At 41.1% G+C, this 13,860-nt stretch overlaps 1 protein-coding gene across 3 annotated transcripts in view; it reads right to left on the bottom strand.

Moving 5' to 3' along the window:
• Positions 1-13,860, bottom strand: part of Herc1 (HECT and RLD domain containing E3 ubiquitin protein ligase family member 1) — a 178,223-nt gene that overhangs the window by 7,571 nt on the left and 156,792 nt on the right. For all 3 annotated transcript variants that reach the window (XM_069995206.1, XM_069995205.1, XM_069995207.1), the window contains exons 62-73: positions 12,094-12,159; positions 11,811-11,936; positions 10,994-11,132; positions 9,035-9,216; positions 8,118-8,273; positions 7,254-7,376; positions 5,641-5,743; positions 3,755-3,924; positions 3,074-3,212; positions 1,739-1,908; positions 846-1,015; positions 416-581 (exon numbers count right to left, since the gene is read on the bottom strand). In XM_069995206.1, the coding sequence (XP_069851307.1) occupies positions 416-581; positions 846-1,015; positions 1,739-1,908; positions 3,074-3,212; positions 3,755-3,924; positions 5,641-5,743; positions 7,254-7,376; positions 8,118-8,273; positions 9,035-9,216; positions 10,994-11,132; positions 11,811-11,936; positions 12,094-12,159 (1,710 nt within the window). The remainder of the gene's footprint in view (positions 1-415; positions 582-845; positions 1,016-1,738; positions 1,909-3,073; positions 3,213-3,754; positions 3,925-5,640; positions 5,744-7,253; positions 7,377-8,117; positions 8,274-9,034; positions 9,217-10,993; positions 11,133-11,810; positions 11,937-12,093; positions 12,160-13,860) is intronic.

Raw genomic sequence — 13,860 nt, 5'->3', positions numbered from 1 at the left:
TTGAGCCACGCCCCCCAATCCCAGAACAAGTCTGAAGTCTTAATGCTTATTTTCTACTTCCTCTGGAGCCTGGCAGGCTCACTGGAACAAATGAGAACCATGGGTTGTCCTGGATTTGTCCACTGGATGAATACCTATGAATCACTGCTAGCTTCTTTTGCCAAGATATAGCCTAACAGATGGCACTGACTCACTAGTAGATGGCAAAGTACCAATATTTGTGTGCTAAGGTATCTTTACAGTGCATTTCCTAATCCCTCATTATATTCACCTATACAGTACTAACAGCCTAATTTTATGAGGCTAACAAATAATCCTTGCCACATTTATAAATACACGTCTGATCGAGGGATTGCTAGCAACAGATAACAGAACCACTAAGTAAGAACTCAACAGGGACCCTGCTTTGACATACCTGGCACATCTCTGTAATGGTGTCATCAAACACTCCTCCGGCATCATCAGCCCCTTCTCCCACAAGCTTAACCTTCCAGGCTCGGGAAGGCAGACGGAGATCTGATGCATTCAGCTTAACCACTTGTCTCGCTATCTGAACAAAGATGGGCTTACACTTCCGTCCTCTTTAAAAGAAAAAGAGACAGAAGGAAATGAAATACAGTCACAAAGATGCCCTTCCATCAGTGAATGAATAGGATGGCTGATTACAGCCAAATACTGTGCTGGTCCATGCGAACCCTCCCAGGAGTTAGTACTTATTAACTTAGGTACTATGTACTATAACTATCCTTTAGATGCAGGAAGCTGAAGCTCCCAGTGATGCGTTAGTAGTAACAGTCATCTGAAAATAATTCCAGCTAGTTAGTGAAGCACAGACATATGCCAACCTGGTTGAGATTCTCTTTACAGTAATTTGAGGTCCGTAATTTTTTCCTTGAACCATGGTTTTTCCTATGGAGCGCACCATCGGGAGGGTGTAGACTCTTGGAGCTAACAAAGACCGCAGCTGTCCCTGTACGATGCCCCAAGTTCCAGCATTATAATGAGATGTGCTGTTCTGTAACAGAAATGGTAATAGTACAAGGCTTAGAAGACAGCACTGTTCTCACTTCAGAACAGAAATTCTTTCTGAAATATACTTTAGGAGCACATAGTCTTGGGTATTAGTAATTACTAGTAATTTTAAAGAAATATTTTCTATAAATGTATGATTATGATTTATAAAAAGTTCAAAAATACAGGAAAGTGCATACATGTAGGCACATACGAAATCATCCTCAATTCTCCCAGACAGAGGCAGATAGATTTACATGGACTGTCTCAGATAGATTTTCATAACAGACATAATATAAAGCACTATGTATGGTCCTTTTGTGTGTGTGCACACGCACGTGCGTGGGTGTGCAGGGCACCCAACCTAGGGTGTCACACATTCTAGGCAAGCATTCTATACCAGTAGGCCACACTCCAGCTATTAGATCTTAGTAGCACATATTTGACTTCACAGAAAATACCTAATATGTCAGCCATTTATATTTCCTCAAGTTTTAGATAAAACAAAACAGAAGAAAGAGCATTTTCTGTCGAGCAGCATGAGCATCCATATCCAGTCTGTCTCTACACCAGCAATGCTGGGATTACCGCTGCTGGCTTTGCTGCTTCTGTCAGTTCAAAGAGTAAAGGAAGTACTGGCCAGGGGAGAATTTTCCAAAAGTCAAGAGAGAGGCCTTGAGACCATGAGCACACATCAACACAGACTGTGCACCGCTCGGGATGTTACCTGATTGTTGGGACTGAGATTCAGCAGCCTCCAGGATGAGTACATGAGGTCAGAGAAGTGGTAGAGCAGCCGGAGCCTGGCCCGCACAGTGTGAACACTCACCTCCCTCAGTGCCCCATACTGGGGAGGCACAGTGTCAGGCAGGCCCAGCTGCAGGGGCACCGACACACCTGCCCAAAAGCAAACATGCACTTGTAAAGGAAAGGTATTGCTTTCATTTCTAGTTTTTTTTTGTTTTTTTTTTCCTGTGTGTGTTGGTTTTGGGGCTTGAACTCAGGGCCTGGGTGCTGTCCCTGAGCTTCTTTTTGTTTAAGGCTAGTGCCAGATACTGGGCCACAGCTCTACTTTCAGTATTTTCTGCATATTTTATTAGAGATAAGAGTCTCATGGACTTTCCTGCCTGGGCTGGCTTTGATTTGCGATCCTCAGATCTCAGCCTCCTGAATAGTTGGGATTACAGGCATGAGCCGCTGGCATCCAGCTTTTCCAGTATTTTGAAAACTTCTAACACTAAAATGATGGTATAACAGACACTTGTTCCCATCAGCTAAATTCTATACTTGATTTATTGCTGTATTTGCTTTTTCACACATATATCTATTCCTCTATCCAAAATTCATCCTTTTTTTAATGCATTTGGGGTGTTGGTTTCTAAAACTTAAAAAAACATATCATGATGGAAACCATCTTTTTTCACTTAATTGTGTTTTCCTTTAACAGTGAGATTTACATAGTTCAAAGAGAAAAGGAAGAAGGCAAGGAGGCTGGGAGAGAGGAAGAAGGAAGGTCTTTTTTTAAATGTAACTATAAGAATTCCATAAAAAAATAAAGCAAATACCAAATTCTAGAAACAGCTCACTAGTCCTGTTACATACACATTGGGGTTAAATGGCAGCAACTGGATTTGCTGATGAGCCAGTACAGAGACATCACTTTGTAAGGGGTTAACTGGTATAACACACACACACACACACACACACACACACACACACACACACACACACACACACACACACACACACACACACACACACACACACACACACACACACACACACACACACACACACACACACACACACACACACACACACACACACACAGAGCTGCTCTGAAATGATAGATTTGTTCCTTGCTCAAGAAAGGAAAAGTGATACTCTGTCTTCTTCAGGAGCTGCAGAGAGAGACTACTGCTACATAAAGAAGTTCCTGAAGTGGTACAGAGGAGGCTCGGGGTGTGTGGGAAGGCGGGTGGTTTTAGACTGAGCTAGATGCAGCCTTGACTACAGTTGGGCATCGCTTGAAGGGCAGGAGCACGGACATTCTGTCCCTCACCTGGTGCTCTTGGTGGAACAGGCGGCGCTGTCCACGCGGCACTGTGGCAGCGCCCAGCTGAGATCTGCCGAATGTTTTTCCCTTGCAGAACGGTTACCAGGGTTGGTTCTCGAACGTGGTTGGTGTGGCCTAGGCCAAGCTAAGATAAAGAACAAATACTCAGATTCAATTAGCCAGAGGAAGAGAAGAAAACAGATGATGAAAGTATGTTCACATCTGGACCAAACACTATAATGGTCTTTATAGCTCAGACTATTTTTTGAAAAGTTAAGGGCAACAAGGCCATTCTAAATCTTGAAAGATTAAATTTAGCCGAATATCTCTGTGGATTCCTTCTCTGGGAAGGGAACAAGTTCTTGGAAAGTTAAAATAGAATAAATAAAAAGTTATAGGCATGAGCCACTGACACCTTACTATTGTTAAAACTGATTTTATAAACCAAGGTTAAAGACTTCTTGGTTATAATTAAATAAGAAAGATGTATAACTGGACTCAAGCAATGAGTCCTTAAGTCCGTAAGTCCATGAGTCCATAATAAAGTAAGATGCCTGCAACATAGAGGTAGTTAGAGTTTCCTAGCTTAAAAAAAAAAAAAAAAAGAATTTCCTGCTTACTGCTTTCCTAAATAAGGAGTACAGTCAGATTTCTAGAATATGAGAAAGCACCAAGCAAGGTATTTACCTGCCCTTCTGAATTGCTCCCCCAGGCATATACATCTCCAGTAGATGCCAGAGCAAGTGTGTGCTCAGCTCCAACCGCCACATCTTCGATGACCACGCCAGCCAGGACAGGGATTTGCTGTGGTCGATTATGATTGCGGGCACGCCCCTCAGGCAGGCCTATCAAGCGGTCTGAAGAAACAGTAGAGGAAGTATTATGGACAGCACAGTCCAATAGCTCTTCTCACTAGTCACTTACTGTTCTAAGGTAGAACAACAATGGCATACAGAGCCCAATTGAACAAAAGCGGCTATCACCAGCGAGATACACCAGATTTTAAGTAAATAAAAACTTTGAAGTTGTTTCTTTACAAAATGTCAATCTTCTTGGACATAAAAAAATTACATCTAAAATCAGTGGTTTATTTAAAATCCTGAAACTCCTAATATCTTTGTATTTGAAAGGACTGGCACATAGTCCAAAAAGGCCTCCAAGTTTCTTGATTTCTTTAAAAAAGATTCCATTCAACGTGTGGTGTTCTCCAATTTCCATCTAAACTCTCTCTGCTCTGCAGAAGCTGTAGAAAGTGACAAGTCCCCACTTTACGCCCACTTGGCATGGCAACCTCTTGCTACCTCACTTCCACCTGCGTGACAGCACTGAAGCTGCCTTCCAAAGCCATGAAATGTTGCTTGCTGCAACAGCTGCTTCTCAGGCTCCCCTCCATGGGAACCCCATCTACCCTTCTGATAACGTGACCTGAGCTCCTCCTTCCCCGTAGAGACTCCCCATTACCTTGGCACACCAACTACCTCTCTTCAACACTTCTTTCAGAGCCAAATTTCTTGTGCTCATCTGCCTTCGCTTATATTTTCCAGGGTTCTACATTTTTTTCATTCTGTATTCTCTCTCTAAGTTTCTCCTAGATCTTATGAATAAAGCTTTTCCCTAATCACTATGTTCCAAACTTAATTTCTATAACCCATCTCTGCAGTTCCAGATCCAAATTCTCAAAAGCTTGCTAGATATTTCCTGGGACAGAAGGTCCCATTCAACATGACTGGTATAATTGGATATAAAATGGTTCCAAAAGCTCAAGTGTTGAAGGCCTGCCCCCCAGGTAGTGGTACTTTATAGATATGATTGGGTCTTGAGAATACTAATCTACCTAATTGACAGGTAAATCTACTGATGAGTTCATAGGTGAATAGACTACAAGGAGGTGGAGCTAGCTAGAAGAATGGCTGCATTAAGTAGGACATTGGGAATATCTCTGAGGGATATATGGTATTCCTGGCCCTTTCCCACTGCTCTCTGCCTCCTGCCTATCACAAGTTGAGCAGCTTTGTTACACTACACCCTTCCCCCATGATCAATGCTATTTCATGATCAATGCTATTTCACCATGGCTCAGACTGTTAACCTCAAAAACTCTGAGCCAAAATAATCCTTTCCCTTGTTGAGTTGTTTATGTTAGCAATGAAAAACTAACACAATGGTTAAGAGCTTTCCCATCTCCCCATAAGCCAGGTCATTCCTCAATCAGTGTCATCAATATTCTTCCCAAACTACAAACTTCAGTTATGATTTGCTTCTTCCTCACACCTGCCTCTCTCCCAATTCAGTCACTACAGCTTGGCAAAGAAATAGAAAGGAGGAGGGGAAGGTCTTGCGGGGATTCTTCTAGCAAGAATAACTCTGTGACACGAGAAGCTTTGCTGGGAGGGGAGTTTGTCCTTAAAACAAAGTTCATGAAATAGGAGTGGAAAGTATTAAGTAAATGAATATTGTAATAGCTACTCATTACCCAGGGAAAAAATAACCAGGTTCAGAACTTTCTATACAATTGGAAGACAAATGTGTCTATAATACACAAAAAAGCAATATAATCTGGGAAAACACCCTACCTTGACCAAAGGTGTACACATGGCCGTCCTTGGTCAAAGCAACGGAAAACTGAGTTCCACAGGCAACCTTCTTTATTCCAATTCCACAAAGGACATCAACCTTCTGCAATGTAAAAGTGTGCATTTGAAGAAGAAAACAGTAATATTTGAGTTTGCTAACTGGCACGTACAAGCTCAAATACTATCTCCACTTACCTATTCCACTCAAAGTCACACTCCTAGGTGTTTTATTCTCCTACGCTTCTGTGAAACTACTTGAGTTCAGGGGAGGCAGTGTGCATGGCAGGGCAGTCTGGCTAACATTCCCAGGACCCCATTTCACGGAGTGATTCCTCTGGGCCAACAAAACAAAGTGTATGTGCAATTTTTTTCATTTTGTATGCTGGTCCTGGGGCTGTATTCAGGGCGTAGGTGCTGCCTTCGAGCTTTTTTTCTCAAGACTAGCGCTCTACCACTTCAGCCACAGCTCCATTTCTGGGTTTTATGGTTGTTACTTGGAGATAAGAGTCTCATGGACTTTCCTGCTCTGACTGGCTTCAAACCTCAATCCTAACATCTCAGCCTCCTGAACAACTAGTCCAGGAGTGAGCCACTGGTGCTTGGCATGTCTACAATCTTTTAAAGAACAGTGTAAGACTATGTAAAGCCAGGGATGCTGCTTTCCTACCTTTCTGTATCCTAGGTGAATACATACTGCTATCAAGATGTCAGACTATTATTTTGTATGATTAGTATATTCTAAAAGAAAGATGTTGTACAGACTAAATATGATAATGAATCTGAAGTGGAATACAATTTGAATATTTGTAAATCAGGTTGCTTATTAAATGTCAAGAAAACCCACAAAAGGAGAATGGGATAAAAAGTCTTCTGTGAATTAATAGCTTCTAATTTGTTTTTGCTTTAAATTTTTAATATTGTTTTGAAAAAGGAGATACATAATTCAGTGGTAATATGGTAAAATAGCATCTGCAAGCAGAGGGTTATAAAAGATTGTCCATGGTTCCTTCCATAAAGACACCCTTGAGACATGCTGTAACTACTGCTGCCCTACATGAGATGTTTGTACAGAATTTGGCTGTCTACAAAAGCCTTGTCCTTATACGAGTTTTACATTCAGTACAGATATTAATGGTTTATTAAAAAAAAAAAACAAAATCTATGCTGGGCACAGGTGGTGCATGCTTATAATCCTAGTTACTCAGGAGGCAGAGATCTGAGGATCATAGTTAAAAATCTGAGCAGGAAAGTCCATGAGACTATTATCTTCCTCCAACTAACCACCAAAAAAGCCAGAAATGGAGCTGTGCCTCAAGTGGTAAATTGCTACCCTTGAGTAAAAAAAGCTCAGAGACAGTGCCCAGGCCCTGAGTTCAAGCCCTAGGATTGGTGCACATGTGCGCACACACACATATACACCACGCACACACACACAAACACATACAATAAACATCTACAATGCTGGACATTCAAGAGTAAGCAGAAGCTTTCAAACTTCATTATAAATCACCAAAAATATTAGTGGTAAATTATTTCCAACTAAGAAGAGACACAAACATAGGTAAAAACTATTTTTTGTTGTATAAAAGCCAAAATTAAAGGTAGGAACTGACCTGAGGCGAAGATTTGGCTGTGGAATTTCCTAAGCCTAGTTTGCCGTAATCTCCATCTCCAAAAGCCCATACCATGGAACCATCTGTAGATACTGCCAAAGTGTGGTTTAACCCACAGGCTACCTGCAGGAATCAGAGTATTCAGTAAGATGAATCAAGATCTAAAGTACATAACACTTTCTGGGACTCCTTTACTTCATTGAAAAACTTGGCTTTAGTATCTCAAGCTTCACCACCTACTACAAATGTTAACCAAAATGGCTCAACTAAAAATGACCCTTAATGTCTACATAGTCTTCAAACATAGTCTTCAAAGTAAAATCATCTAAATATCTGTGGCTAGCAATTAACATTACAAGATAGGAAAAAATATAAACAACTCAAAAAATTCATTTATACCAGAGGCTTCCCAGCACTACTTCAGGAAACATAAACATCTCACCCACTGTCGAGAGACATTCACAGTAGCATATGGGGCACAACTGCCACCAAGAGCAGCAGCAACTACCCGTGTCCCTGCAATTCAGCCATCTAGCTCAAGGCTGCCAGAGAGGAGCCACAGAAATTCACACTGTTTCAAGGTTTTGTAATGAGTTGTATTAGTACTTTATGGGGGGGGGGGGTGTTGTAATAATACTAGCATCCTGAAAATAGGATATTATTTTTTGCTTATTGTATAAACAAACCTAAAACATGAATTTTCAAATTGGAAAAAAGTCACAAAAGGTTCTCAACTAAGTGGAGTAAAATGTACAAAGGTTAAGTATAATTGGTGATCCTAGTCTTCCTGAAAGGAGTGTAAGTACACACAGAAGAAGTAAGAAATTCTGATCAATGAGAACATCATATTGACTTATTGCATGCCTGTCCAATCTGATATCCCTCCAGCGCAGTCACTCTCTCTGGAAGTTTTTTGTTCGAGGTGTTTCCAAGACCCAGACGGCCATAGTCACCATTTCCAAAAGTAAACAGTTTGCCATCAGAAGTTACCACTGCAGAGTGCTTGAAGCCGCACGACATCTAGGACAGAACCAAGAAGAAAAAAAGATTGTAAGAAGAGGGGACACTAAGAAAGAAAGAAGTCAGTCACGTCTGGTCACTGATGTAACAGTAAGCTTCACCAACAAATCAAGACCAGTATTTTCCTTCCTATTTTTTCTTCCTTCCTTCTTTGCCTTCCTTTCATTTTAAAGCTGAAATAACTAGTCTGAAATAACTGACAGAGAGAGAAAAGCAGAACTCCTTCAAGGGAGGAGTCTTAGAAACACTGGCTCTCTTGCTCCTCTAGATTGGAGTTACCTCACCAGCCTCAGGAAAAAACAAACTAACCAGTATCCATTTGAATAGCCATCACTACTCTTCAGCTGTGTACAGCTGACTTAGACTACAGAAGATAATGAATGGGGACATTCTGCAGACACTCTAGGGTTTCTGCCATCATATGTTATTTAAGATCACTGACTGGTGATTTTAAGGTAAATGCATGTGCAACTCAATTTCTGTAACAAGAATAAAATCAATGCCTTCCTTTTGTGTATCAAAAACCTTAAGATAGGACCTAGTCCACTGATCTTTCTTCCATGGAAGAATCCCGACTTGGACAACCAAGTGGCTCAGGAAATAGAAGTTCATTCTAATACCAAAGCCCATTCAAACTTCTGATGCTTGTGGAACCTATTTTTTTTTTTTTATCACTAGTTCCTGTTGACTAAATTTAAGAATTCTATTTAACAACTAGTATATTTACATTCAAGGGCAAACTTATCCATGTCCTGCCTGACCTGCACCACTTCTTCTCCTTGTAAGGCCTCGATCTGCCTGGGTCGCCGCTGCCTATCGCTGTTCCCATGGCCAAGTTTGCCATAGTCGCCGTCTCCCCAGCTAAAGACTTCACCACTTTCTGTCAGGGCCATCGAGTGCCCATCAGAACCACAGGAAGTCACCAGCTGGGTCACCACAAAGCCTGGAGTGGAGTAAAAACACAAGTGGTTAAATGGATGCTCAAACTTTTGTTTACTTACAGTTATTATAGAATGCCCTCAGAATCAAAAAGCACCAAAATGATGCTATAGAACTAAAGAAATGTCCTTTTTTCTGTTTTTCTTTTTTGTTGGTTGTGGGGCTTGAACTCTGGGCCTTGGCGCTGTCCCTGAGCTCTTCAGCTCAAGGCAAAGACTCTACCACTTGAGCCACAGTGCCACTTCTGGTTTTCTAGTGGTTTACTGGAGATAAGAGTCTCACGGACTTTCCTGCCCACGCTGGCTTTGAACTGTGATCCTCAGAATCTCAGCCTCCTGAGTAGCTAGGATTATAGGCGTGAGCCACGAGCGCATGGCAAGAAATATCCTTAATTTACATTCAAATTTGGCAAGATTAGGATGACAGGAAAGAGGAGAGAGTGGCAGAAGTTACAGGCACTAAGGACGTGCTCTTAAGATTCCTCTAAATGGATCATCTCACTTCTGATCTAATGCACAGAACCCAGGAGGCAGAAACAAAGGCCCAGTTTTCCAACTGCAGAAACAGAGTCACAAGAGGTCTAGTAGTTTGTGCAAGGTCTCAGAGCCAGGGACCAAAAGCAGCAGATGCAAATCCAGGCCATGTTCCCTTCCCCAACCCCTACTGCTGCAATTCGCCCAGATCAGCAGGAAAGAACCCAGAATTTCTCAGGAATCTTTCTGAACTCACTGTTTTCAGTAAGGTTTTGTGTGTGAGTGTGTGTGTATGTGTTGATACTGGTACTTGAACTCGGGACCTTGCACTCTTACTCAGCTTTTTCATTCACAGCTGGCACTCTATCACTTTCTTTAGAAATTCCTCTGTGAGGCTGTGGAATCAGGGAGAGCTGACTTAGAGAACCAGCCAGTGGCTTCTCCAGAAGCATTCCTTCTCTCAGCCACACAGAACTCTGCCAGAGATACCCTTCAGTTATTTTCATATGAATGGATTTTTAACGTTAGTGAAGTAATGCACAGCTGCTATTGCTATTAATAGTTGCCTAATTATACTCTCACAATTTTAAAGAACTTGTTTACAATCTGCAGTGGGTCTCAAAACCAACTATTTATATAATCATTGAATTCCTGTTATAAATAACTTGCAAAATAATATAGTTTAAAATATGGAAATTACGGCTATACCTATGCCTGAGATTCAAATGGAAGCAAAAACCTCTATAGCTTCATCTAACAAAAGTCTGAAAGGGCTCCAGTATAAGGTGGCTTAAGCTTATAATCTAGCTACTTGGGAGGTAGAGATGAGGAGATAGCCATTTACAAGACTCCATCTTGACCAAGGGCTGAGAGTAGTGGCACATGCCTGTCATCCCAGCTCTGGGGGATGACTAGTACAGTGGTGTGTACTTGTTATCCTACTGACACAGGGAAACAACAAATGGAAAGACTGCAATACAGGCCAGTCAAGAGCACAAAGCACAAAGTGAGACTCTATCTCAGAAAAATAAATTCATAAAGGGTTTATGGAATGACTCAAGTGGTAAGTGCTTGCCTGGCAAGTGTGAGGCCCTGAGTTAAAAACAAACAAACAAACAAACAATAAAAAACGGGCTGGGAAGGTGGCTCAGTGGTAGAGCGCTCGCCTTGAGCTGAAGAGCTGAGGGACAGCGTCCAGGCCCAGAGTTCAGGCCCCACCACCAGACCCCCCCAAAAAAAGAAAAAAAAACAAACATTCCTACAACAGGTCATAGTTTCTAACCAATTGTTAATTAAGGACAATTTTACCTTGTAAGGCTGAAATAACTGTCAGCACATGAAGGTCATCTGAGTTTCCTTGTCCCAATCTGCCATAACTTCCTTCCCCACAAGCCAACACTGTACCATTGGCCTGGATGACAAAGGTACAATTCTGACCACATATAACCTAGTATAAAAACACATAATTAAAAATATATCCTTTATCATACAGCTTTAACATGCAAGCATTTGAAATGATCCCATGTTAACAAAAGATATCTTTATCCATTTTTCTTATCCTTTTAACTAATGGGGAAAGGTTGATATAATTATGGTTTTCCTATAACCCTTGATTACTATAAACTGCTTAAGTAAGACACATGTGAGGTCCATCTGACCAAGATAATTTAGGAACTATGAGATTTTTGCCAACTGCGCAGAGTTAAAACATTAACAACCACAAAAGAGATAAAAGGAGGGAGGGAAAAGGGTAATAGGGAAATAGTAAAAACTGGCCTAGGGCTGGGATATAGCTCAGCTGGAAAGTGCTTGCCTAACAAGTACAACATCCTGGGTTTGATCCCCAGTACCAAAAAAGAAAAGACCAAAAAAAAAAAAAAAAAAAAAAAAGTAAATAAAAGACTGGCCTAGAAAGAGACAGACACTAGAGGGACACTTATAAGAAAGAGCAATTAACTGTGGGCAGCTAAAGTAGAGAAGAGAAAGCAGCAGCCTCCACCGCATCTTTCTTTAAAGATTCCTCATAATAGACTGAAATGAGCAAACTTTATCCCGTGTTACTGCCAGTAAAGGAGTAGTAACACTCAATTCCCAAGTTTTCTCCATGTCTGACCCTGTTAGGTACCTGCTGGGCCTGTGAGAATGAGGGGGCTGCAGCAGGTACCATCACATTTCTTCCAGCTTCTGCCAGCTGCCCGTGCCTGCCAGCACCCCACAGGTAGACGTCACACTTTCCTCCCAGGTGCCAGTCCTAGAAAAAATACAATCACAGAAGGTAGACTCATTTTTTAAAAAACCATGTACTGAATACCAGTGTGTGCCAGCTTCTATGGAAGGCATGCAGACACTGGTGTTTCCCATAAAGATTGACTGAGAACCACCATACAGGTCACCCCGTCTTTGTTTACCTCAGGTCTGGAAGTTGCCCAGGACATAATTTGTTCATCCATGCCATTAATCCATTTGCTGTTATCCTGTAATAAAGGGCACACATCATGATCAATCCTGCTGACCGAGGATTTATCTGTTCTTAAACTAACAACAAATCCTCCTTTCCATGACAAGTCAAGACATGGTCTTACTGTGTTGCCCAGGATGGCCTCACTCAATTCTTAGCTCGAGACATTCTCCAAATAGCTGGGACTACAGCCACATGCCAAAACATCCACCAAGATTAGTTTGACAATCACATCAAAGTGGATTTTATGCATTTCTGATACTTATTTTTTCGTTTAATTTTTTAAATGTTATAAAGGCGACATACTGAGGTGTTATGGTTACAGAAGTCAGGTAAAAAATATACATTTCTTTTGGACAATATTACCCCTTCCTTTGTTCTTTCAATACATTTACTTATTTTTTATTTATTGTCAGTTGTGGAGCCTGAATTCTGGGCCTGGGCGCTGTCCCTCAGCTCTTCAGCTCAAGGCTAGCACTCTACCACGTGAGCCATAGTACCACTTCTGGCCTTTTCTGCTTATGTGGTGCTGAGGAATCGAACTCAGGGCTTCATGCATGCAAGGCAAGCACTCTAACACTGAGCCACCTTCCCGGTCCTCAATACTTACTTTTATTATAAGTATTTTCACTATCATCATTACCTTGGTGATTAAAAGCTGTAGTTACTAAGCATCCACAGGTACAAGGAAAGTCACATACATTAGTAACTACTTTCAGGAAATTCCCTGTGTAGAACTGGATAGATGTATCACTAGCTAAATCTCTATTTAAGACTTTACTTCCTGTATCTACAAAATGACAGCTAATTTTACTCAACTCATATCTATTTTTATATGTTCAATTGTTTGTATACATAAACCTTAATTAAAGGGGTTAATCAGGTGTTGGCCTATCTGCACAGGCATTTTACCCTCATCATAGTTTCTACAGTTGGATACTTCCAAATAGAACAACAACAAAATAGCACTGTGTACACTACTGTAATCCCAGGTACTTTAAAGGTAGATGTAGGAAGGGTGTGGCTCAAGGCCAGTCTAACCAAAGTCAGTATGAAGCTGTATCTGAAAAAAAAAAAAAACTGAAAGCAAAAATTAGACCTATGACTAGAGTGGTAGAAGTATGAGGCTTTGAGTTCAATCCTGAGTACAATACATAAATAAATAAATAAATAAATAAATAAATAAATAAATAAATAAATAAATAAATAAATAAAAAATAAATGATAATTTGAAGGCTCTGGCTCTTCCCTATTCTTATTTGATGCTGATAAAAGGTACAATTATAGCGCTAAGTAAGCAATATGCCAAGCAGTTCACACCTGTAATCCTAACTATCTTAAGAGGCTGAGAATGGGAGGATTACAGTTCAAGGCTACCCGGTGCAGGAAAGTTTACAAGAGCCCTTTTCAACTCATAGCTGGGTACAGTGGTACATTCCTGTCATCCTAGAATCATGGGAAGCCAAGACTGGGAGGATCACAGTTTGAGGTCAGCCCTTGATTCTAGGAGACTGTCTCAATGGAAGATGAGTATGGTAGCATGTGCATGTCATCCCAGCCTCAATGGTAAGTCTAAAATAGGATGACTGTAATCCAAGCACATGCCTGGACCATATCGCAAAAACAAATGCAAAGGGGTAGGAGGAATGGCTTAGCAGCAAAATGTTGCCTCATACTTCATAGGAAGTATGAGGCTCTGAGTTCAGATCCCAGTATT

The sequence above is a fragment of the Dipodomys merriami genome, unplaced genomic scaffold (genome assembly GCF_024711535.1).
Source record: "Dipodomys merriami isolate MVZ:Mamm:240054 unplaced genomic scaffold, mDipMer1.0.p SCAF_48, whole genome shotgun sequence".
Classification (NCBI taxonomy): domain Eukaryota; kingdom Metazoa; phylum Chordata; class Mammalia; order Rodentia; family Heteromyidae; genus Dipodomys; species Dipodomys merriami.
This window is presented reverse-complemented; position numbering and strand designations above follow the sequence as displayed.